This window comes from Octopus bimaculoides, chromosome 22 (assembly GCF_046866305.1).
Source record: "Octopus bimaculoides isolate indiv1 chromosome 22, ASM4686630v1, whole genome shotgun sequence".
In the NCBI taxonomy this organism is placed as follows: Eukaryota; Metazoa; Mollusca; class Cephalopoda; order Octopoda; family Octopodidae; genus Octopus; species Octopus bimaculoides.
The window spans coordinates 28,992,588-29,016,587 of NC_142949.1; the positions used below are offsets into that span (position 1 = coordinate 28,992,588).

At 39.2% G+C, this 24,000-nt stretch overlaps 2 protein-coding genes across 8 annotated transcripts in view; both read right to left on the reverse strand.

Annotated features, from left to right (window-relative positions):
• LOC106873056 (HEAT repeat-containing protein 4) overlaps positions 1-8,123 on the reverse strand; it is a 401,083-nt gene extending 392,960 nt beyond the window's left edge. The window contains exons 1-2 of one of the 2 annotated variants that reach the window (XM_089339954.1): positions 7,754-8,123; positions 1-1,279 (exon numbers count right to left, since the gene is read on the reverse strand). The exon at positions 1-1,279 is cut by the window's left edge and continues 750 nt beyond it. The gene's annotated coding sequence lies outside the window, so the exon portion shown is untranslated. The remainder of the gene's footprint in view (positions 1,280-7,753) is intronic. The other variant, XM_089339953.1, reaches the window with a different exon arrangement.
• A 1,852-nt stretch (positions 8,124-9,975) lies between these two features.
• Positions 9,976-24,000, reverse strand: part of LOC106867411 (uncharacterized) — a 76,700-nt gene continuing 62,675 nt past the window's right edge. For all 6 annotated transcript variants that reach the window (XM_089339958.1, XM_089339956.1, XM_089339957.1 and 3 more), the window contains one exon: positions 9,976-19,235. In XM_089339958.1, the coding sequence (XP_089196084.1) occupies positions 15,128-19,235 (4,108 nt within the window). In that variant the 3' untranslated portion in view covers positions 9,976-15,127. The remainder of the gene's footprint in view (positions 19,236-24,000) is intronic.

The following is a 24,000-nucleotide window of genomic DNA, read 5'->3' on the forward strand; positions in this document are numbered from 1 at the left end:
TAGCCAAGTTGATTGATAATCAAAGGCATTCCAATCATGACCATCCCATCATTTATTGCAACATAGTTCATCTCCAACGATGCTATCTTACATGACCTTTCATCATCATCATCATCGTTTAACGCCCGCTTTCCATGCTAGCATGGGTTGGACGATTTGACTGAGGACTGGTGAAACCGGATGGCAACACCAGCCTCCAATCTGATTTGGCAGAGTTTCTACAGCTGGATGCCCTTCCTAACGCCAACCATTCTGAGAGTGTAGTGGGTGCTTTTACGTGTCACCCGCACGAAGGCCAGTCAGGCAGTACTGGCAACGGCCACGCTCAAAATGGTGTATTTTATGTGCCACCCGCACTGGCAACGATCTCGCTCGAAAATCCTATGAAGGCCAGTCAGGCGGTCTATGAAAAAATCAAAATGTGATCTGCATGTGGCTTAATGGTTAGAATATTCAGTTCATGATCATAAAGTTGTGAGTTCAATTCCCAGCAACACATTATGTCCTTGACCAAGACAATTTATTTCACATAGCTCCAGTCCACTGAGCTGGCAATAATGAGTAGTACCTGTATTTTCAAAGGGCCAGCTTTGTCACATCTTGCATCACACTGAAACTCCCTGAGAACTATGTTAAGGGTACACGTGTCTGTGGAGGGCTCAGCCACTTGGACGTTAATTTCATGAGCAGGCTGTTCTCCTGATCGAATCAGCTGAAACCCTCATTTTCATTACCAACAGAGAGCCAGTTATTTTCAGCAGAACAAGTGAACATACATATACTACCTTATTGGCTCAGAACTTCAATGCCTTGTATTTGCATGTGTGTGGATGTGTGTCTGTCTGTCTGTGTCTACTTTATATATATAGAAAGGATACTGTTAATCCAAGTATGCACCACTGTGTAACACTAGGATCATTATCATAATTTATTACTATACAAGATATTCAACCACCAAAATATTAGGTGCCTCAGTTAAATCACGTTTTCCTGATTGTTTGCTTGATTGATTTTTTTTGAGTGTCTAATATCATTATCTCAGAAACTACTGAACCAAAAAAGACCAAATTGTTTTTTAATCAAAGATTACTAAGCACTGATTTTGTTTGCTTGTTTCTTTTTTCTTTTAAATTGAAAATTATTGTATGTTTGTTTTTTGATTTGTCTTTTTTTTGTGTGTGTGTATGCGTTTGTTTCTTTTGATAAAACTTCTTTAACAAGTCCAAGAAATATTAAGTCAACTGTCCATCTTTATTCAAGATTTTATCTTGGAGGCAATCTGCAAGACAGAGAAAAATAGAAGAAATCAGTCATATGTAAACTCAAACAAAAAATACACACACATGCACACACACACACACACACAGTGTCTTATTGCAACAGGGTTACTGGATCAGTTTCACAAAAAGTAGCATGAAAGTTTCAAAATGTAGTAGATTGTATTAGACAGTAGACTAAAATGCTATTTTAAAAAAATTAAATGCATGTCTGTATGTATTTATATATATAGGCGCAGGAGTGGCTGTGTGGTAAGTAGCTTGCTTACCAACCACATCGTTCCGGGTTCAGTCCCACTGCGTGGCACTTTGGGCAAATGTCTTCTACTATAGCCTCAGGCCGACCAAAGCCTTGTGAGTGGATTTGGTAGACGGAAACTGAAAGAAGCCCGTCGTATATATGTATATATATGTGTGTTTGTGTGTCTGTGTTTGTCCCCACAACATCGCTTGACAACCGATGCTGGTGTGTTTACGTCCCCGTAACTTAGCGGTTCAGCAAAAAGAGACTGATAGAGTAAGTACTAGGCTTCCAAAGAATAAGTCCTGGGGTCGATTTGCTCGACTAAAGGTGGTGCTCCAGCATGGCCACAGTCGAATGACTGAAACAAGTAAATGAGAAAGAGAGTAAAGAGTATCGAAAGATTGTTAACCTTCATATGACAGATAATGTTGGGTCACACACTCACACATTACAGACGCACACACTTACACATGCACACATCAAAGTCACTAGCCCCTATCCACATGCACACACTTACACATATACACATGCACACGAACCTTCGTTTTGAGATCACCAGTACTTTATTATCTCCCCTTCTTCCTAGCTCTCCTGTTGAACTACCTTTTTTCCAATCAGTTGCCATGATTGACCGCTAACTGCACGAGTTTTTTTTTTTAATCTCACTCAGTTTATTTCCTTGTGTTCCTTTTTGTTGAAGAGCATAGGCTCGAAACGTAAAAGACTTTCTCACCTTCCCGAGCATCAAACTAATACACCTGCTTGTTGTTTATACACCTGTCTTTTGTTTTTCTGTGAATTTCAACTATATGTATATATATGGGAGAATGTACGAAAAAAACAACAACAGACGAGGACAGGTGGTGTAAACAACAAAAGGATGTGTTAGTTTGACGCTCGGGAATACAGAAAGTCTTTAACGTCTCAAGCTACGCTCTTCAACAGAAAGAATACGGAGAAAACAAGGAGAAAAACATGGAGAAAAAAAATTGAATAGTGTTTGGTCAACGATCTACCATAGCTTCTGTCATGGCTTCTATGGACAGGAAGTTTAGAAAGTTCAAGCAGGAGAGCTAAGAAAAAGGGGAGATAACAAAAGGGGGAAGAAAGAATATATATATATGTATATATATATATATATATATATAGGAGGTGTATATATATATACACCTCCTAAAAAACACTTTATTCACTCGGCTTGCTGATTCCTTCAGCTTAACTTCAAATGGCAGTAAGTAATGGGCTCTGATGAAACTGTATAGAAAATGGCACCAGGAGGTTGCATATCTAACAGTGTGCAGTCGATGCACTTGAAACACATGTAGGTCCATGAAAAAATGCTATAGATAACTGTTTCATAAAATTATAGATGTGGCAAAAACCTCCATTTTCCTGATCATTATTAATATGCAATATGTTCAAACCAACACAATACTGAATCTAATTTCTCTTACCTTCAGTTTTCCTCTCAACGCATTTGTACTCCATCAACCATACACACTGACATTATACATCAAGTAGAGCTTCCTTACTTTATTTGCACCCACCAACTCTTTTCAGGTCTTCTGCTTTCAGAACTCACATCTTATTCTGTGTAACATTACAGTTTGTACACAAGCATCACACAGTCAACCTGTACCTTCATACTTCCTTCTCCACTATTAATTAGGTCACCTTGAAAGCAAAAGTTAACTACCATTTCTAACGATTCTCTCTGGGCGTTTAGAAGAATCTATTGCAATATAACTCTTTTTTTGACCTTTATGACCCACTTTAACTATACCTCACCCTAAGGTGTCTCTTTTGCCTTTATATATATATCATCATCATCATCATCATCGCTTTCCATGCTAGCATGGGTTGGACGATTTGACTTGAGGACTGGTGAACCGGATGGCTGCACCAGGCTCCAATCTGATCTGGCAGAGTTTCTACAGCTGGATGGCCTTCCTAACGCCAACCACTCCAAGAGTGTAGTGGGTGCTTTCACGTGCCAGTCACATGGCACTGGCAACAGCCACGCTCAAAAAGGTGTCTTTTATGTGCCACCTGCACAGGAGCCAGTCCAGCAGCACTGGCAACAACCTCGCTCAAATGATTTTCTAATGTGCCACCAGCACAAGTGCCAGTAAGATGACGCTGGTAATGATCACGCTCAAATGGTGCTATTTATGTGCCACTAACACGGAAGTCAGACAGCTGCTCTGGCAATGATCATGCTTGGACAGTGCTGTTAGTGCTCCACTGGCACAGGTGCCAGTCATCGAATATGGTTATATACATATATATATATGGGCCTCATGGAGGCAAAGTGACCAAGCTCCCTTTGAATGTTGGGCCTCATGGTGGCAATGACCATGACCTTCGACATTATGTTGTACTTGAGAAGAAGACCCATCAAGCTGAGCAAAATCGCGGTTGTGACAGATACCAGTGTCATGTAAATGGCACCCATGCCGGTGGCATGTAAAAGCACGCATTACACTCTCAGACTCATAAGGGTCAGTTTCCCGGTTTTGTGGCGTATAAATTCTACACCTGGATGGGACGCAAGTCCATCTCAGGGTTACTCGTTTTTGCCAGCTGAATGGACTGGAACAATGTGAATTGAAGTGTTTTGCTCAAGAACACAATGCATTGCCCAGTCCAAGAACTGAAACCACAATCTTACAATCATGAGTCCAACACTCTAACTACTGAGCCATGTACCTCCACTCTACTTCATGACACTTCAGCCAAATATCGTCCATTATAGTTTCAGCCCAGCCAATTCCTTGGGAGTGAATTTAGTGGAAAGAAACTCTGTTGAGGGCCATCTTGTGTGTATGTGTGTGTCTGCCATTGCTTAATAGTGTTGATTTGTTTTACACTCGTTGAGCTGAGCTTTTTGGTAAGAGACCGATTAAATTTGAATAAGTACTGGTGTCGATTTGTTCGACTAAACCATTCAAGGCGGTGCCCCAGCATGGCCACAGACTGAAGCAAATAAAAAATACTCAGAAAAAAATCTCAACAAATTAAAATTTTCAAGGGAAATGACCCCCTTCTGATTATTCCTTAATTGTCTCCCTTGTAAATTGCTGGATTTTTGTAAGGGAGGAAATTATTTAGAGGGAAGTAACTCAAGTTATATATTTCTTCAGCAAATCTTCAGAGTTGGATTAAAAGAGTACACTTGGTTAAATCAGCCTCAATAACTTGACACAGGGGCAATGTTTTAGAAGCTATAATATATATATATATATATATATATATAGATATATATATATACGTGCACGCATGTGTATGTATATGTGAAAATTTGTGTTTTGTTTTATGTATGTATTCTCATCCATATACGCCTGTCTAGACATGTATGTATATATGTGTATATGTACGCATGCATGCATGTATGTATGTTTGTAGGCGCACACACACACACACACACACACACGTATATATATATATATATATATATATATATATATATATATATATATATTTCGTCCAACCCATGCTAGCATGGAAAGTGGACATTAAACAACGATGATGATGATGATATATATATATATATATATATATATATATATATATATATATATATATATATATATATGTATGTATGTATATTTTACATGTGGCTCTGTGGTAAGAAGTTTGCTCTCAAACCACATGGTTCTGGGTTCAGTCCTACTATGTGGCAACTTAGGCAAGTGTCTTCAACTAAAGCCTCCATCTGAGCAAGGTCTTGTGAGTGAATTTGGTAGATGGAAACTGAAAGAAGCCCGTCCAATATATATATATATATATATAGTCCACAGATGAGATCCAGAGATCTCATCTACTAACATTATCGGATATCTCCAAGCCTCCAGAAACAGCTATTGGGCTTATCTTTCTTCTACCCTTTTAATTTTCTCTGTCATTTGCACTTAAATATACATCATCTGAAAGTCTTCATTTTTTGTTTTGTGTTGTTTGGCATGTATACACATATACATATTTTGTGTTTCATGCACAAACTATTATATCATATTCTATACACCTAATTTCTTTATTTGCATAATTGCCTCTCTCTCTCTCTCGATATACACACACACACACACACATATATCGTCGTCGTTGGCACTCCGACGCTTACGACGTCGAGGGTTCCAGTTGATCCGATCAATGGAACAGCCTGCTCATGAAATTAACGTGCAGGTGGCTGAGCACTCCACAGACACGTGTACCCTTAACATAGTTCTCGGGGATATTCAGCGTGACACAGTGTGTGACAAGGCTGACCCTTTGAATTACAGGCACAACAGAAACAGGAAGTAAGAATGAGAGAAAGTTGTGGTGAAAGAGTACAGCAGGGTTCGCCACCATCCCCTGCTGGAGCCTCGTGGAGCTTTAGGTGTTTTCGCTCAATAAACACTCACAACGCCCGGTCTGGGAATCGAAAAACTGCGATCCTATGACCGTGAGTCTGCTGCCCTAACCACTTGGCCATTGCGCCTCCACACACACACACACACACACATCACTGCCAAACCTACATTACTGTTCTGTTCCCTTTACATCCTCACACACCTACTTATATATTAATTGCTCATTCTCTCTTCCATGACTCTTGTAGTTCTTCATCACCCAGAAGGGCCAATACCCTGCCCATCTCTCATCTTTCCACCACATGTGCTGACCACATCAGGCATTCTACTCTTAGTCTAACCTCCTCATCTTTCTACTCTTCTCTCCACCTACATAATGGAGCCTGTATTAGACTACCTCACCATACCACATCCCCCCATTCGTCCAATACATTCTAGCTCTCCTCTGCTGGACCACCAACCCTTGCGGTCTCACATCTGGATTACCTCTATTGCTACCCAACACCTATCTTACCTTTGGTGAACTGGCAGAACCGTTAACATGCCGAGGTCCACTTTACCTTTCATCCTCTCAGGATTGATAAAAGTTTACGGAGAGATAAGTTCACAGTAAAAGGTGGCACACACACAAGCTAGACCACTGTACACACATACACACACACACATACATCTTCAGAAAAAGAAATTAACCATTTGATTCACACATTACAAATATAATCTGTAAGTGGAACAGTAAAAATATGCAAGACTTCTCTCAAGTTTAGAATGTGACATTATTTTTGTTATTTACACTAACGAAAGAACTTTGTATCACTGTTAGAAACCAGTTCTTTGTTCAGGAAAAGAATCTAAATAATTAACAGCAGAAGACATACATACATACATACATGTCTAGACATGCAACTATATGTATGAGAATGCATTAAAAAAACAATAATCTGCACAAATACATACATATATACATACAAAGATATCCAGTTGATGTTATTGAAATTGTAATGAAAGAGTCTTGGATCTAGATTAGAAAGCAGCTCTCTCTCTCACTTTCTTGCTCTCTCTTTCTTTCTTTCTCTTTCTTTCTTTCTCTCTCTTTCTCTCTCTCTCTCTCTCTCTCTCTCTCTCTGTTGGCAAAAAATCTTGAAATAAAAAATCTTGAAATAAAACTGGATAATGACATACATGTATGCATGCGTGTCTAGACACAGAACTATATGCAAGAGGTCAAGAGAACACGTACACACACACGCACACACACACATACATATAAATATACGATGTTGATGTTGTTGAAATTCCAGTAAAGGAGCCTTGCATCTACGTTTGAAACCAGCTCTTCTCAATTAGCAAAAAGTCTTGAAATAAAATTGACATACATACATACATGTCTAGACATGCAACTATATGCATAAGAATACATACTTAAAGCAAAACGTAAATCTGCACGTATACATACATACATACATATATACATACAAACAAAAATCCTCTGTTGTTGATGTTGAAATTCCAATGAAGGAACGTTGGATCTAGGTTAGAAACCAGCACTTTCTCTATTGGCAAGAAATCTTGAAATAAAAGTGAATAAGAACATACATACATACACATACATACATATACATATACATACATACATGCATTTTAATGTCTACACCTTAATCTTAACTTTGAATACAACTTACGTACATGCATGCATGTGTTCATTGTTGCATATTAGTATAATCAATTATTTAGCCACCATGCATACACGCAAGCGAGTACTTAAACACGCTCAGTCACGCCTCCAACACCACCCCCTGCTTCTAACACGCAACAAGATCCCCATCGCCACCACCACCACTACTCCCAGCACCACCATCACCACTGTTAACACTCCTACTTACCTCAAAGTCCCAACGATCACTTGAATCCAGAAGGACCCCCAGTGATTCATCAATGAGTCAGCCATACTTTTAAAGTCAAGCACTTGTTGCTAAGGCCGCCATTGTGACCATGCTGCGTTGTCATGGCTGGTTACCACTTTGCTCGTCCTCTATCTATCACCTTTTCTCTTCCTCTCTCTATTCCTATACCTCTTTACATCTCCCCTTCTCTCTTACATCTTCGTTTGTTCTCCCAACAACACACATCTGTCTGTCTGTCTCTCTCTCTCTCATGTATATATATTCTCTCTTTTTTTTTTACTCTCATTTACTTGTTTCAGCCATTTGACTGCGGCCATGCTGGAGCACCGCCTTTAGTCGAGCAAATCGACCCCAGGACTTATTCTTTGGAAGCCTAGTACTTATTCTATCGGTCTCCTTTTGTCGAATCGCTAAGTTACGGGGACGTAAACTATTAACCTCGAAGTAAATTAAAAATTTCAAGTTTATTTATTTCATTGTGAAGCACCTATTCAGAGATAAGTTACGTCCCCTATAGACAATAAAGGGACATAACTATAAATGGAAACCACTGACAAGTGACATCATTAAAGCCACGCTATTACAAGGTTGGTAGTATCGGTTGATACAAAATACCTGAGACATTTGTTCTTTACGTTCTGAGCTTCCGTCTACCAAATCAACTCACAAGGCTTTGGTCGGCCCAAGGCCATAGTAGAGTACACTTGCCCAAGGTGCCAGGCAGTGGGAATGAACCCGGAACCATGTGGTTGGTAAGCAAGCTACTTACCACACAGCCACTCCTACGCCTATTTACAAAATATTTACAAAAGTTTTTGTAAACTTTATTTTTCAACTCTTGAGACAGAATTTTCTATAACTTTCCCCATATTTTGACAGATTATTATCATTATAGAGAGATGGCAGAATCATTGGCATGCCAAACAAAATTCTTAGCAGCATTTCGCCTTTCTTTGTGTTCCGAGTTGAAATTCCGCCAAGGTCGACTTGGCCTTTCATCCTTTCAGGCTTCATAAATTGAGTACCAGTGATACACTGGAATTAATGTAATCGATTTCTCCCCCCCCCCCTTCCCCAAAATTTCAGGCCTTGTGCCTTTAGTAGAAAGGGTTATTATTACCTCCGCATTTGTCTGTCTGTGTGCAAAATAACTTTAAAAGTTGTGAACGGTATTTGATGAAACTTGCAGGAAAAGTTGGTAGTGACACAAGGAACATATGATGAAATTTTGGTATTGATCTGGGAATTTTTATGGATTCTTGATGGATTTTTCATCTGTTATATTTACTTTACATAAAGTATTACAATGTAAAGTTCTTTGATTATCTGCCTTCAAAACACGTTCATCGTTTCCACATAACCTATGGTGGCGTTGCTGTTTAGAGATAGTGTTGATGATGACGATGGTTGAGATAAGTATGGGAGGAGGATAAAATGGTATCAGTGGTTATAATGGCGACAGGGAACAGTGGGCGGATAAAATGGATAGATGGAATTCATTTCTCGTGCTCCTTAACTGTGAAAGGAATGATTTGTTATGAAAAGCATGTGGCATTGAAAAAAATATTTCCATAATGTTAAATCTCTGCACGACAATGTGAAGTATATTTGCCACTAAAATGCGGCTAAACCCTAAGGGTGAATGCTACTGTAGCTTGTAGCCCTAGCAGAACATCTCCTCCAGCTGGCTATTGACACACTTTCTGTGCCCTGTCGGTATTTGCAAAGGGAAGTCATCTTTCCCATCGTCGACCTGACGTGATATGCACGGACCCGGGTTTCTGGGTATTTACCCTTCGTCAGCGCATGACAATCACCGATCTTCGATGCGAAGGGGTCCCGATGCAAATACATATATCCTTTTTCCAGTGACGAAAATTCACTGATCTCGAAAAAGTTAAATGAGCAATGTTAAATCTCTGAACGAGGTATAAACAACAGCTGCACGACAACGTGAAGTATATTTGCCACTTAAATGCGGCTAACCCCTAAGGGTGAATGCTACTGTAGCTTTTAGTCCCAGGAGAACATCTCCTCCAGCTGGCTATTGATGTTTATTTACAGCTAGGATCCCTACCATGAACTTTCAGGGAAAAATTCCAAGAATTGATTAAAACAAAGATGAGGCTGAAAGAAACTTTGAAGCAACTTCTCTGAGAGATAACTTTTGGAAGCAAAAAAAAAAAAACAGAAAATGGCAATATTGGATAAAATATTTTATTACTGTTGCCGATGTTATTAATAAGAGGTTTTGAATTTGGGTGATAAATTCGTGAGAAACATGAACACTACAACACCTAGTCTTGTTGTTATCGTAAAAAATGAGGTGGAAAATTTGTCTGCTTTCAAACATTTGTGCATGTACATGTTATATATATATACACACACGTACACACAAATGTTCATGTGTATGTGTGTATATGCTTGAATACATATGCACATACATATATAGATATGTTTGAGTGTGTGTGTGTATGTATGTATATATATATATATATATATACTACCCTGATATGCATATATACACATGTAGATGTAAGTATGTACATATATGTGTGTATACATGTATATATATATATATATATATATATATATAATACACACATACATCAATGTATACAATTAGTACCTAGCTGCAAGTGAAAAGCAAAAAGTCAACAAAAAATTTATTTTTAAATATTGAAAAATAAAATATAAAAACAAATGGGAACAATGAAGTTTCTGAATAAAAAAAAATGTAACTTATCCACAAACGCACGCAAGTGTGTGTATATATATATATATATATATATGTGTGTGTGTGTGTGTGTGTGTATGGATATATACATATATACACACACACATACATTATCAATATATATACAGGCACACACACATTAAAAATATATATATCATATATATGTATGTATGTATATACACACATATATATATATATAACGTGTGTATGTATGCTACTACATAAGAAAAACCAAATGAGAGCTGTATCCCTTTCACTGGTACAAAGTTTTCCATCATTATCATGTCCACACACCGAAGCCAACTCAGACTTCTGTTCACGCCCCAAACCACTTACTACATCCTCGAGGAGCGAAATTTCTATTTTGTGACATCCCTGAAATACATACAGGACCACATTTATCATCAGAAACGTTGATTGCTCACAGCATTTGGTGACCATCTATAAGTACCATGAGAGTATAAAGGTACATTTCGTAACAATACCTACATGAAGGAAAATAAGCTGTAATGAAGAGATACTGGAATTTCATGCCCTGTCAACCCCTGGAGTACAGAATACAATTGCTCTAGTTATCAATGGAGAATCTAGTGTAACATTGTGAACAGTTTACCTTGGCTCTAAGTAGAGGTTTGTTTCACTGAACTACTCATGTGGCACTTACCTTGTAGGCTAGCAAACAGCAGATAAGACAGAAGGATGGAAGTAGTTGGTTTATTGTACGTTGTATACAAGGAGATACCCAAAAGTAACTGGAAACATTCTCTCTAGTTTAAAAGCCTGTTGTAGTTCAGGCTTCTGCCGCTAGAAACCACTTTACGTGATTCTCAGGCATCAGTCCCGCCGACCGGTCATAGGGCGCTGTCCTACTGTCATGGGGTGGGTCTTTTGTTTATTTTGTGATGGCTGAAATGAAGGAACAGCATGCTTCCAAGAAATTGTTTCTTGTTGGATGAAAATGACTGCCGAAACTGTTGTCATGCCTCTAACAGCTTAAAGAGGCGTTGCCATGAACGAGTATGAGTATGTGTAAATATATATGTGTGTGTGTGTGTATATGTATGTGTATATATATATATATATATATATATATATATATATAGATATATGCACACACACACACACTAACTTCGTGAATAACAGACTTGAAGCAAAGAGGTGGTCGTAAGTCAAGCAGAGTTACGTCCCTTACCCCAAAACAGCAGAGACCTCTTGGCTGCCGTACCTAATGTATTATTAACAGCATGCCCCCAAGTGTTCAGCAGAGCGAATGAAACACTGTATGTGGTGGTGGTGGTGGTAGAGGTAAAGTAGTACCAAGTGGAAGGAACACATGGATTAGACGACAAAATAAGCAATTAAAAAAAAATTAAAATTAAAAAGCTTTAACCAAAGCAAAAAGATTGGTATTAATGCGTAGGGGTATATGTGTATGTGTGTATATACATACTCAAACTTATACAGACGTACATATATATATATGTATATATATAGGGTTGGCCAAAACGTTTGCTGTTTTTCCTTTGCGCATGTGTACTCGTTTAATACCCCAACACAGTTTGCTTTCCTTTTCTTATGGACACGTACACTAAAGAGATACTTGGCACACTAACATAGTTCAACATGAACTCGGGGACAGAACAGAACAGGTTGTATTTTGCTTTGGTTCTGCATTTCCAGGTTGATCTCAAGCATGCAAACATGATCAATATGTCATGCACAAAAGCAATGAGAGCCTTTAGGAAGACATGTGCTGTTGTACAGAGAGGATGCTGTTATGTGATAGAACTGGTTTGCAAGATTTTGATGGGGAAATTTTCCCATTGAAGATGTACATCATTTCTGGCTGGCCAACTATGATTAACAGCAACAAAGAAGTTACCTGAGACGAAGCCCTGTTATATAACTAGGCTCATCACAGATATTCTCTAAATATTCGAATCGAGTGTTGAAAGCCATCTACATTGAGTTGGTTATGTCTGCAAGGCTTGGATGTTTGAGTTCCACATCGATTGGATGAGGAGGATGCAGCCCAACAAATGGCCATCTGCGATTTGTAGCAGATGCATGAAGTAAATGATCCTGTTTTTTGAAGAGAATGGCATTCGGGGAAGAAAAATGGATCGTGTACAACAATGTGAAGTAAAAATGTGGAGAACAACCACAAACAACCTCCAAGGAGTACTCAACTGAAAAGAACATTATGCTGTCAATCTGTTGGGAATGGAAGGGTGTTGGCTTTTATGATCTTCTTCCCACAAACGAGATCATCAATTCAGATGTGTCCTGTGACCAGCTCCACAAATTAAACATTACAATCCACCAGAAGCATCCGGAACTTACTAATCATAAGAGTATTGTCTTCCATCACAACAATGCCAGACGGCACACTTCTTTGCAGATGTTTTGGGGTGGTTTGGCTTGGAAGTTTTCTCACACTTGCCAATATTTGCCCAACCTAGCATCTTCAGATTTCTGCCTTTCTCAGTTTCTTTGAAATTTACTGAATAGATAGACTTCCATCTCTGCCGTGGATCTAAAGAAATTCTCCCAGTAGAGTTCTTTACCAATAAAGACGGGAAACTCTGAGCAGCAAACAATGGATTTGCCCCAAAACTAGCAGAAGTAATTATATCACTGATTAAATAAATTGCTTAATGCTTAAAATTTATGTCTAATTTTCCATCAAAAAAGACAAATTAACATTTTGGCTCAACCTCATATATGTGAGAATGTATGTATGTATGTATGTATATATATATGTGTGTGCACATATATGCAAATACACGTGCACATACACACAAATATATATGCAAGTACACATATGTTCACATACATATATGTACACACACACACACACACACACATGTATATAAAAATATATATGTACACATACGTATATATATATACAAATACATATATGTGTGGACATATATATGTGAGTGTATGTATGTATATATATATATATATATGATTTGCTTTAGTGATCATGTCAATGGTATTAATGTTGTCAATGATAGTGGTGGCATCAGTAGTAGTAGTGGTGGTGGTGGTGGTGGTGGTAGTAGTGTTAGTAATGACAACAACAAGGAAGAGTATAAATGGGTAACAATGATGAAAACTTTCTCGTAGGCGTTCCTTGTTTTTTTGTTTCGGTTGTTCAGGACACTTCCTTCCCCTACCCCCCCAAAAAAAAGAAGGGAGAAAAAAAAAAAAAAAGAGTTCTTTTAATAAAATGTCTTTCTTGGCACATTCTGATGATATCCACACATGTGTGAAATGCCGAAATGCCAGCAGACAACATTTCAGGAGGAGACATGGAAAGGCGAGCAGAAAGGTGGAGGACGAAAAAAAAAAACAAAAAAACACACAGGCAGATCCCCCCCCCCTAAAGCTGGCTTGTCGGGGGGAGGGGTCAAAACTCCCTCATCAGACAAGGGATGTTTATTGTTAAAGGATGCTGCAATGCAAAATTTAGGAAGGAATATGAGTGAAGTATACGCACAGCTTGCTGTGTGTATAATGTTTCTGTGTCTAAAACATATGCATGTATCTATGCACCTGAGAAACATGGTGTCTGTATGTACATGTTGAGGTGCAACTGTGTGATAATTGTATGTGCGCTTGAGTGCGTGCAATGCGAGCAAATATGCTTGACCATGTTGAAGTATGCATGTTTGTATATGCATGCATGTGTGCACATGTTGAGATGTGACTGTATTTATAATTGTATGGGTGTTTAAGTGCATGCATGTGGTCATACGTGTGTGTGTTAAAGAATGTGTGTGTGTGTGTGTTCATGTTGAGGTGTGACCATGTTGAAGTATGCTTGTTTGTATATGCATGCATCTTAAAGAATACATGTATGCATGTGTGGACATGTTAAGGAGTGGCTGTATTTATATTTGCATGTGTGCACACGTGCACATATGCATTCATGTCAGTGAGCTTTCACAAACGTATCAAACTATGAGTACTTGTATATGCATGCATGTGTCCATAGATGTATGTGTATGTGTTATAGAATTCATACGTGTATGTGTGTGTGCATGTTGGAGTGCAGCTATGTCTATATTTGTATGTGTACCTAAGTGTATATGTGCATCCATGCAAGCAAGCAAGCGCACATGAACATGTCAAAGTATGAATATTTGTATATGCATACATGTGCATATTTGCATACACAGGCCATGTGTGCATATGAGTGTGTGTTTGTGTGTGCAGAGGGTGCATGATGGTAGTGGCTGTAGGGCATTTCATGGAGAAAGAGTAAGGAATGACGACAAATTAAACCCTACATGTGTGTGCACGCACTTGCACACACACACACACATACACACAAACGCACATACTTGCATCTAAAAAAAAATAATTTTAATTACAATAAAAAAAAGGGGAGAGGAAATTTTATGATGCAGCTGTTGCCTTGGTGTCTGTCGAGAGGGGGGGGGGACAAAAAAGATAAAAATGGATTTTATGGAACTTGGTACCTCCGAGGAACGAGGCATCAGATGGGAGAGTGGGGAAGGCAGTTTCTACCAACAGCGTCTTAGGGGAGCTGAGATGTAAACAGCAGGGGGAGCTGAGATGTAAACAGCAGGGGGAGCATAGAGTTATCAGAGGATGGTGCAGCGTAGTCCGTAGCCAGAGTAATACGAGTCAAAGAGGGCGTTCGCCTCTTCGTCCTTGTCTGCCATCTCCATCGTTTCATCCTCATCCATCACCTCGGTGAAGATCTTCTTTGGCGGCTCCAAGTCGTAGGGAGTATCTTCTAGTACTTTCTCGGCGCCTCTCTTACCCAGCATCGATTTCCTTGTCGTTGTTGTCGTTGTTGTTGTTGTTGTTGTTCTCTTTGCTCTCAACGACGACCCTTTCGTTGCTGCAGCTGCCGCTTGTCTTCTAGTCAACACCCTTCCCCTTGTTTCTTCCTCCTCCTCTTCTTCTTCTTCGTCTTCACCTTTCGATCGGATGGGCTCTTGTGAGGAGTCGTCAGTCTCTTTGTTGTTGACTGTGAAACGGTGTTCTTTGACATAATCACAAACGACATGCTGTTCAAGATAATGTTCTTTTCCTTTCCCTACGTCCCCTTCTTTGGCTTCACTGCCTTCCTCTTCAACACCATTCACCACACAGGAACCATCATCTTCTTCCTCTGTTAACAATTCCGACTCTTGTGACTCATAGTGGACGGTTACATTTCTTTCGGATGAAACAAACTCCCTTGTATCCATAGTGATATTGGATATTTCAGCAGTACCATCATCTGTCTTGTTTTCAATCTCAAGCAGGGATTCATCTTCTGTTTCAATTTGGGACTCAACCTGAGACTCCACCTGGGAGTCATTCTCTGTCTCGACCTGGGACTCTTCTTCCTCAACATAGGTCTTTTTCTCCACCACTGCATGTGATTCCTCTTCTGTCTCGTCCTGGGACTCTTCTTCCTCAACATAGGTCTTTTTCTTCACCACTTCATGTGACTCCTCTTCTGTCTCGTCCTGGGACTCTTCTTCCTCAACATAGGTCTTTTTCTTCACCACTTCATGTGACTCCTCTTCTGTCTCGTCCTGGGACTCTTCTTCCTCAACATAGGTCTTTTTCTCGACCACTGCATGTGACTCCTCTTCTGTCTCGTCCTGGGACTCTTCTTCCTCAACATAGGTCTTTTTCTCCACCACATCATGTGACTCTTCTTCTGTCTCATCCTGGGACTCTTCTTCCTCAACATAGGTCTTTTTCTTCACCACATCATGTGACTCTTCTTCTGTCTCGACCTGGGACTCTTCTTCCTCAACATAGGTCCTTTTCCCCACCACATCACATGACTCTTCCTCTTCTTCTTCTGCTTCTTCAACATGGGTCTTTTTCGCCACCACACCATGTGACTCTTCCTCCACCTCATTCTCCATCTCAACGTGGGAGTCATCTTCTGTCTCAACCTGGGACTCTTCCTCAGTGTCATGCTGGGACTCATAGTGAACAAGTTTCTGCTTATCAGCTTCCACCTCCTCTATCTCAGACTGTTGTGACTCATAATGAACCAGCTTATCAAGGATCGACCCCTCATCAATTTCTGATTCCTGGGACTCATAATACGTTTCTCGTGTGTCGACAACTTTTTCCCCTTGCTTCTGTTTGCTTTCATCCTCTTCAACTGTTGCATGAGTGGAGCTCATTTCAACAACCTGTTGTACCGCTGACGTTGGCTGGTCAGTCTCATCTAATCCTTTGCCAGCGGTCATTCCTGGATGTGTGACCGTCTGCGAAATCTCTACAGTTTTGTTGTTAGCCGACGCCACAACAGCACGCTTATACTCGAACGACCTGCTCAAGGCAAATGGAGACAGGCTTGAAGCTGTATCTCTCAGTCTGCTAACGAAAGATGCTTTAGGAGCCTGGGGAACCTCAGGTGTGCTGGAATCCAGAGGCGAAGAAATCAGTGCACGTTTTCTTGCCTCTGGTATCTTTCTTTTCGGCTCTTCCCCTGTATTAACTTCAGACTCGGCAGCCACGGAACCACCAACTGTCGTTGTTGTGGTGGTGGACTCAACTACTTTTGCCTTTTTCTGGCTTGGGGCGAAATGCTTAAAGAGACCTGTGATTATTGTAGACATAGAAGAGCTACTACTGGTGGTTGTCTTTTGTGGGGGTGGTGCTGCTGCTTTTTCATCAGCCCCAACAGTAGCCAAGGATTCTTTTTCCTGCGTGGCCAGCACTGTTTTCTTCTTACCGGCTTTCTTTGAAGAAGCACGCTTGTGGACTCTCTTTGTTTTGCTTCGAGACCGTGATGTTTTCTGTGACTTCTTCCCACTAGATTTCTGTTGCAATGTCTTCTCTTTGACCGGAGATCCTCTCCTAGAAGGTGTTGACTGTCTAACAGGGGTACTTTTTCTCGAAGGTGTTGACTGCCTAATGGGACTACCCTTTTTAGCAGTTGCCTTTCTAGAAGCAGTTTCTCGGGAAGGTGTTGCTTTCCTAGCAGTACTCTTTCGTGCAGGTGTAGCTTCCCTAGAAGGGGTGACCTTCTTTGGAGACGATTTTCTCGCGACGCTTGTTTCTCGAGAAGGTGTGGCCTTTCTAGTAGGAGTACCCTTTCTAGCAGGAGTACCCTTTCTAGTATCAGTACCCTTTCTAGCAGGAGTACCCTTTCTAGTAGCAGTAGCCTTTCTAGCAGGAGTTGCTTCTCTAGCAGGAGTACCCTTTCTAGCAGGAGTTGCTTCTCTAGAAGGAGTGGCCTTTCTTGCAGGAGTACTTTCTCGGGGTGGAGTGGCAGATTTTCTAGCAGGAGTACTTTCTCGGGGTGGAGTGGCAGATTTTCTAGCAGGAGTAACCTCTCTGACAGGAGTATCGGCTTTTCTGGCAGGAGTTGCTTCCCTAGATGCAGTGGCTTTCTTAGCAGGAGCAGTCTTTCTTGTGGGTGTGGCACTCTTTGTGGGAGTGGCCTTCCTCGTGGGGGTGGCCTTTCTTGTGGGAGTAGCCTTTCGTTCTCTAGACGGAGTAGCCTTTCTCGGAGTACGCTTTTTCGTAGGGGTTGCCTTTCTCACTGGAGTTGATTTCCTTGAAGTCGATTTCTTACGTGAGCCTTTTACAGAAGATTTTTGAGACCCTTCAGCTTGAGGAGTACTTTTACGTGAACGGGAGCCCTTTTTAGATGTTTCTTTCGTTTCAACCGAAGCGGCACCCTCGTCTGCTTTGTCTGCCGGCACCTCATCTACTTTTCTTTTACTCTTCGGCCCCACTGATCGTGATCTCCTTTCTTTCTTGACTGGAGCAATGGCTTCTACAACCAATTCCTTGCTTGGTGCACTTGCTTGTCTTTTAGGAGTGGTACTTCTCTTTGCCCCTTTACTGCTCGCTTTTGCTTTTACTGGCGTCGCGCCCCTTTTCTTTCTTGCAGGTGTAGTACTGCTGCTATCTACAACCACTTCAACCGTTGCTACTTCTTCAGAATCGGTTTCTTGGTTTTTGGCCTTCGAAGTACTTGTCTTCCGTGTCCTGGTTGTCTTTGTTTTAGCAGCGGGAGACTTGCTTTTTCTTCCAGGCTTCTTCTTCTGTGGTGTGCTTTTCTTAGCTTTACTGGAATTATCTTGTATATCGGGCGGAACCTCTTCTTCTTCTACTGCAGCGGCTTCCAGTTCTTCGGAAACGATATCCACAGTAACTAATTTGGTTATGTCTTCGCTTCCCGCTGTCGAAACATTCTCTTTGGACCTCTCCTTCAACGACAAACTCCTAACCAGAGACAATTTCTCTTCTTCCAGTGTCTTTGAAGGTTTTGGCACTTTTTCTTTGACGTCAGAAGTCTCCAGTGACTGCACATCAGACTTGCGCTTGCGATTTGAGTCGCGAAGGTTATTAATGATGTTGCTGATTTCTTCACTGATTGTCTCCTTCTCGCCTGCCAGTCCTTCGACCGCCTGGTCACTGCCAACCAGAGCAGACATCTGCGAAGATGACTTTGTCTGCTGGACGGTTGTTATGGTGCGACTCGAGACGTTGGTCACCTTGGAAGAAGTCAACGAGCTTGTTTCGGAGAACGTCACGTCCTGTTTCGTAACTGAAAACGAGACATTTGGGACTTGCTTTTGCACATACATTGATTGACGGCGTTGTCGGGTTTTGACACCCGGTGGCGAAAATATCGATTCAGCGTAAAAATCAGCGACTGGAATGGAATTGTCTTTGACGACAGAAGTTTTCGTTGAAGAACGGGTCACGGCAGCAATACTGCAAGAATAAAAAGAAAAAAATATCATTGTTAATTTTTTTATGTAACACAGATATTGGAAATAAACAAACAACTGAACAAAGAAATTTTAAAAATTAGCAGGCGAATGATAGTGAGTAGAGCATCAGATACGTATACTGTGTGACAATTGGCTTACACCTCTTCATATTTTGAATCCAGGAGTTCAAATTACACGCTTGCCTGATGATGAAATTGACTGCACTTTACAAGGTGTTGCCACAGCATGGCCACTGTTTCATAAAGTGAAATCAGGAAAAAGAATATTACTGATCAAAACTTAAAGTAGAAGGCTAAACATTTTTCCAGTGGGTGGCCCAGTGGGTGGCCCAGTGGCTGGTAAAATGCCAGTTGAATTGACTCCAGGTCATGACCCTCTCAGCATGTCTATTGGCAACTGACTCTACAGTGTGTTGAGGCCATTCTTGGTTCCAGCAATGAACGCCAAAGACTTGAAAAGTGGCAACAAGCTCCATATCAGTTTTTACTGTCATGGGCCACGTTTTCAGCTGACCACCCTCATCTGCTTACACCAACCCGGGGAGGGGAAGATCTGGTGCTACAGCCTTCTGGACAAGTTCATCATGAGGGCACCACAATGCATGACCAAACCACTGTAGTCTCCTTGTCAGAAGCGTTCCCTCAAGAAGTGAGAAACCGCGGTGAGCGTAAAGTTATCAGTTCAAAATACGGTATGCGATATGCAGTAGGAGAAGACAAATACAGAAGCGATTGGAGGCCGCCAGCTTCTGGAGATACAGCAACACACATTGGCCAATTCGTGTTACTGAACTCCAGGAGCTGGAGGTCTTTGATCACTTCTGTATTCAAAAGTCAACATTGGTGGAATTGGAACTCCAAATGGAATGAATCAGACAAAAACAAAAAAAACCCACTAAACATTTTGTCTGATGTGCTGATTCTCCCAGCTCACCATTCCAAATAGATTAATAGATTAACAATATTTGTTTGTAGTTAAATCTCTAAGGAAGTTAGAAAAATAAGAAAAATGGAGGAGAAAAAAAACAAAAGGAAAAGATCGGAATTAACATTAAAAAACAAACAATAACAACACAGACAACCACCTATGTATTCAACATCATTATCATCATCATCATGTTTGTATGTTGGCAAGGGACACCTGTGGACAAGTTCCAGCCTATTAGTCCTCATCTACAGAATATCGACTCGTGTTTACATTTTAACATTTACTTGTTTCAGTCATGAGACTGCGGCCATGCTGGGGCACTACCTGGAAGAGTTTTAGTCAAGCAAATCAATCCAACTTAATTTTTGTAAAGCCTGGAATTTATTCTATCATTCTCTTTTATGGGGGGGGGGGGGTGACGTAAACACACCAACACCAGTTGTCAAGCAGTTGTTGGGGACAAATACACACACACCTATATATATATGTGTGTGTGTGTGTGTGTGTGTGTGTGTGTGTGTGTGTGTGTGTGTGTTCTTTTACTTGTTTGTCATTTCACTGTGGCCATGCTGGAGCAGTGGCTTAAAGGGTTTTAATCAAACATATTGACCCTAGGACTTATTTTTAAGCCTAGTACTTATTCTCTTGGTTTCTTTTGCTGAACTGCTAAGCTATGGGGACATAAACATACCAACACCGGTTGTCAACCAGGATGGAGGGAGGACAAATGTAGCCACAAAGACACACACACACATAGATATATACATACATATATATGACAGGCTTCTTTTAGTTTCCGCCTACCAAATCCGCTCACAAAGCCTTGGTCAGCCCGAGGATATAGTAGAAGGCACTTGCCCAAGGTGCCACGCAGTGGGACTGAACCTGGAACCATGTGGTTGGGAAGCAAAAAACATTATCTATCACATATACACTATGTATGTGGTTTCTTTATTCGTCAAATTCACTGCAGGACAGCATTTAGGGAGACTCCCTAATAACGCTGGGCATTAAAACCCCTGAAAACCATAGACTAGGCAAGACAAATTGCCCTGGATTGAATGTATGTATGTATATATATATATATATATTATAATAATAATATTAGGGATAAAATCCAAAATTACAGGTAAAAACTCAATTAAAATCCATTTATTAAAAATTAAAATTAAATTAAGTTGTATTTTTATATTATTCAATTGATTTTTAATCAATACCTTTTTTAACAATAAATTATTTAGAAGTGAGAGTATCATTTTAACCGAAATACGACTTCGATTTGATTAGATTTGTAATATTTTCGATTAATATTGTTTAATATTTCATTCTATATTATGATATAAATAACTAACCTTTTTCTTTGTTTATAATATTGTTAATGGGTTTTTTACTATGACTTAAGCTTAATCTTTCATTAAGCTTAATCTTTCATTCATATTTTTATTTCTAATTAACCTCGAATTTTGACTTTTACATCTAAGTTTCAGTTTGAAATATAATAACATTTTGATTTGTATATTGTTTACTTTGTTTACGAAGTTATATTATTATTAGGAATGTATAAATATTCTTGTATTTTTTTTTATTATTCAATTGATTTTTAATGATAATTTTAATCGATACCTCATTTAACACTAAATTATTTTGAAATTAGAGTACCATTTTAGCCTAATATAAGACTTCGATTTGATTAAGGTTAAAATATTTTCGATTAATACTGTTTTATGTGATAAATACCTAGTCTTTTTATGTTAATTTCCTATACTATACGGAATATTTTCACTAGACGTATTACAAATAAATGTTTTTAATCATAAATAGCCTAGCTTAAACTATTGCATCATTTAAATATGTGCAAATAATATCTTTTTTATTTTAACCTTAAACTTCGTTCAAATTGCATTTTAAATGAAAAAATTTGTTTAGTTGGTTTTTATATATAATATACTTATTAGATTATTTTATAATGGATGTAGGATCAATTATGGAATGGTTATTATTTTGATATTTCAATAATATTTTTCTATCTATATATATAAGTATTTTATATACATTCATTTGTTATTTATTGTTGGTTGATATATACATTCATTTATTATTATTATTGTTGTATTTTGACCTGAAGATTAGCTATAATTTTGAATAGAATTGATTTTTGATAGTTTTAATCGATTTTAATCGATTTAAATTTCTTTATATTTGAAAATTGGTTACGAAACACGTGTAGTCATTTTATTATCTTGATCTTATGATATTTGCTTTGTGTTATATTATACTTTTAACTATAAATGTTTTCTATATGTGACAGTGGATTTTCATCGATGAGTTCATAAACCTTGGGGGTTTTTTTTCCCCTAGTACTATATATATATATATATATATTTATTATAGACTTCTTTCAGTTTCTATTTACCAAATGCACTCACAAGGCTTTGGTCAGCCTTTTACTACTACTACTACTTTTACTATTACTACCACTACCACTACTTTTACTACTACTATTGTACTATTACTTTTACGACTACTACTACTACTATTACTACTACTATTACTACTACTATTACTACTATTATTACTACTACTATTATTACTACTACTATTACTACTACTACTACTGCAACTACTATTATTACTATTACTACTGCTACTATTACTACTACTGCTACTACTACTGCTACTACTGCTACTACTACTATTACCACTACTACTGCTACTATTACCACTACTACTATTACCGCTACTACTACCACTACTACTATTACTACCACTACTACTCCCACTACTACCACTACTACTATTACCACCACCACTACCACCACTACTACTACCACCACCACTACTATTACCACTACCACTACTATTACCACTACTGTAATAACAATGACTACAGCTGTAACAACAACAACTAATACTAGAACAAGGATCTCGAAAGGGAATCTTTAGTTCTATATTTAAGAGATGAGGAATTATTTACATTTGACGGATATTTGTCCTCATCTTGTTTGTTGTTAACAACGTTTCGGCTGATATACCCTCCAGCCTTCTTCAGGTGTCTTGGGGAAATTTCGAACCTGGCTTCTCATTCCTGAGGTATTCTTCGATGTTATTGTTCAGGTCACTGCTTGGAATCGGACTCAGAAGCCCACGCTCTTAACCACTACGCCATTTGCCCGTGGGTATCCGACGAATGTAAATAATGTACATAATTCCTCATCTCTTAAATATAGAACTGTATTATCTAATTGGTACGGAGCCGACATTAGACTTCAAAAAAAAAAAAAAAAGCTCACGGGCATATGGGGTAGTGGTTAAGAGTGTGGGCTACTAACCCCAAGATTCCGACCAAGCAGTGACCTGAACAATAATAACAATAATAATAACAACAACATTGAAGAATACCTTAGAAATGAGAACCCAGGTTCGAAATTTCCCCCAAGACACCTGAAGAAGGCTGGAGGGTACATCAGCCGAAACATTGTGTTAACAACAAACAAGATGGGGACAAATATCTGTCGAATGTAAATAAGGGAATCTTTATTTGGTCAATTGGCTGACGAGAAAAAGAAGAAAATGGAACCAACTAAATTTTATTGCTGCTGCTGATGCCGATGATGAATGCAAAACAATACCAAAATCTAAGTACTGGAAATGGTGGTGAAAACTGGAAGGGGCAGCACCATTGCCCTTGTTGTTGTCGACGTCGTCATCAACAAAGGAATCAGTCACAATTTGAGACAAGCAACCAGGGTTTCATTTCAAAGCAAGAAACAGTTGAAGAATAGGAGAAAGGAAAAGAAAAAGAGTAGAGATGAAAAAAT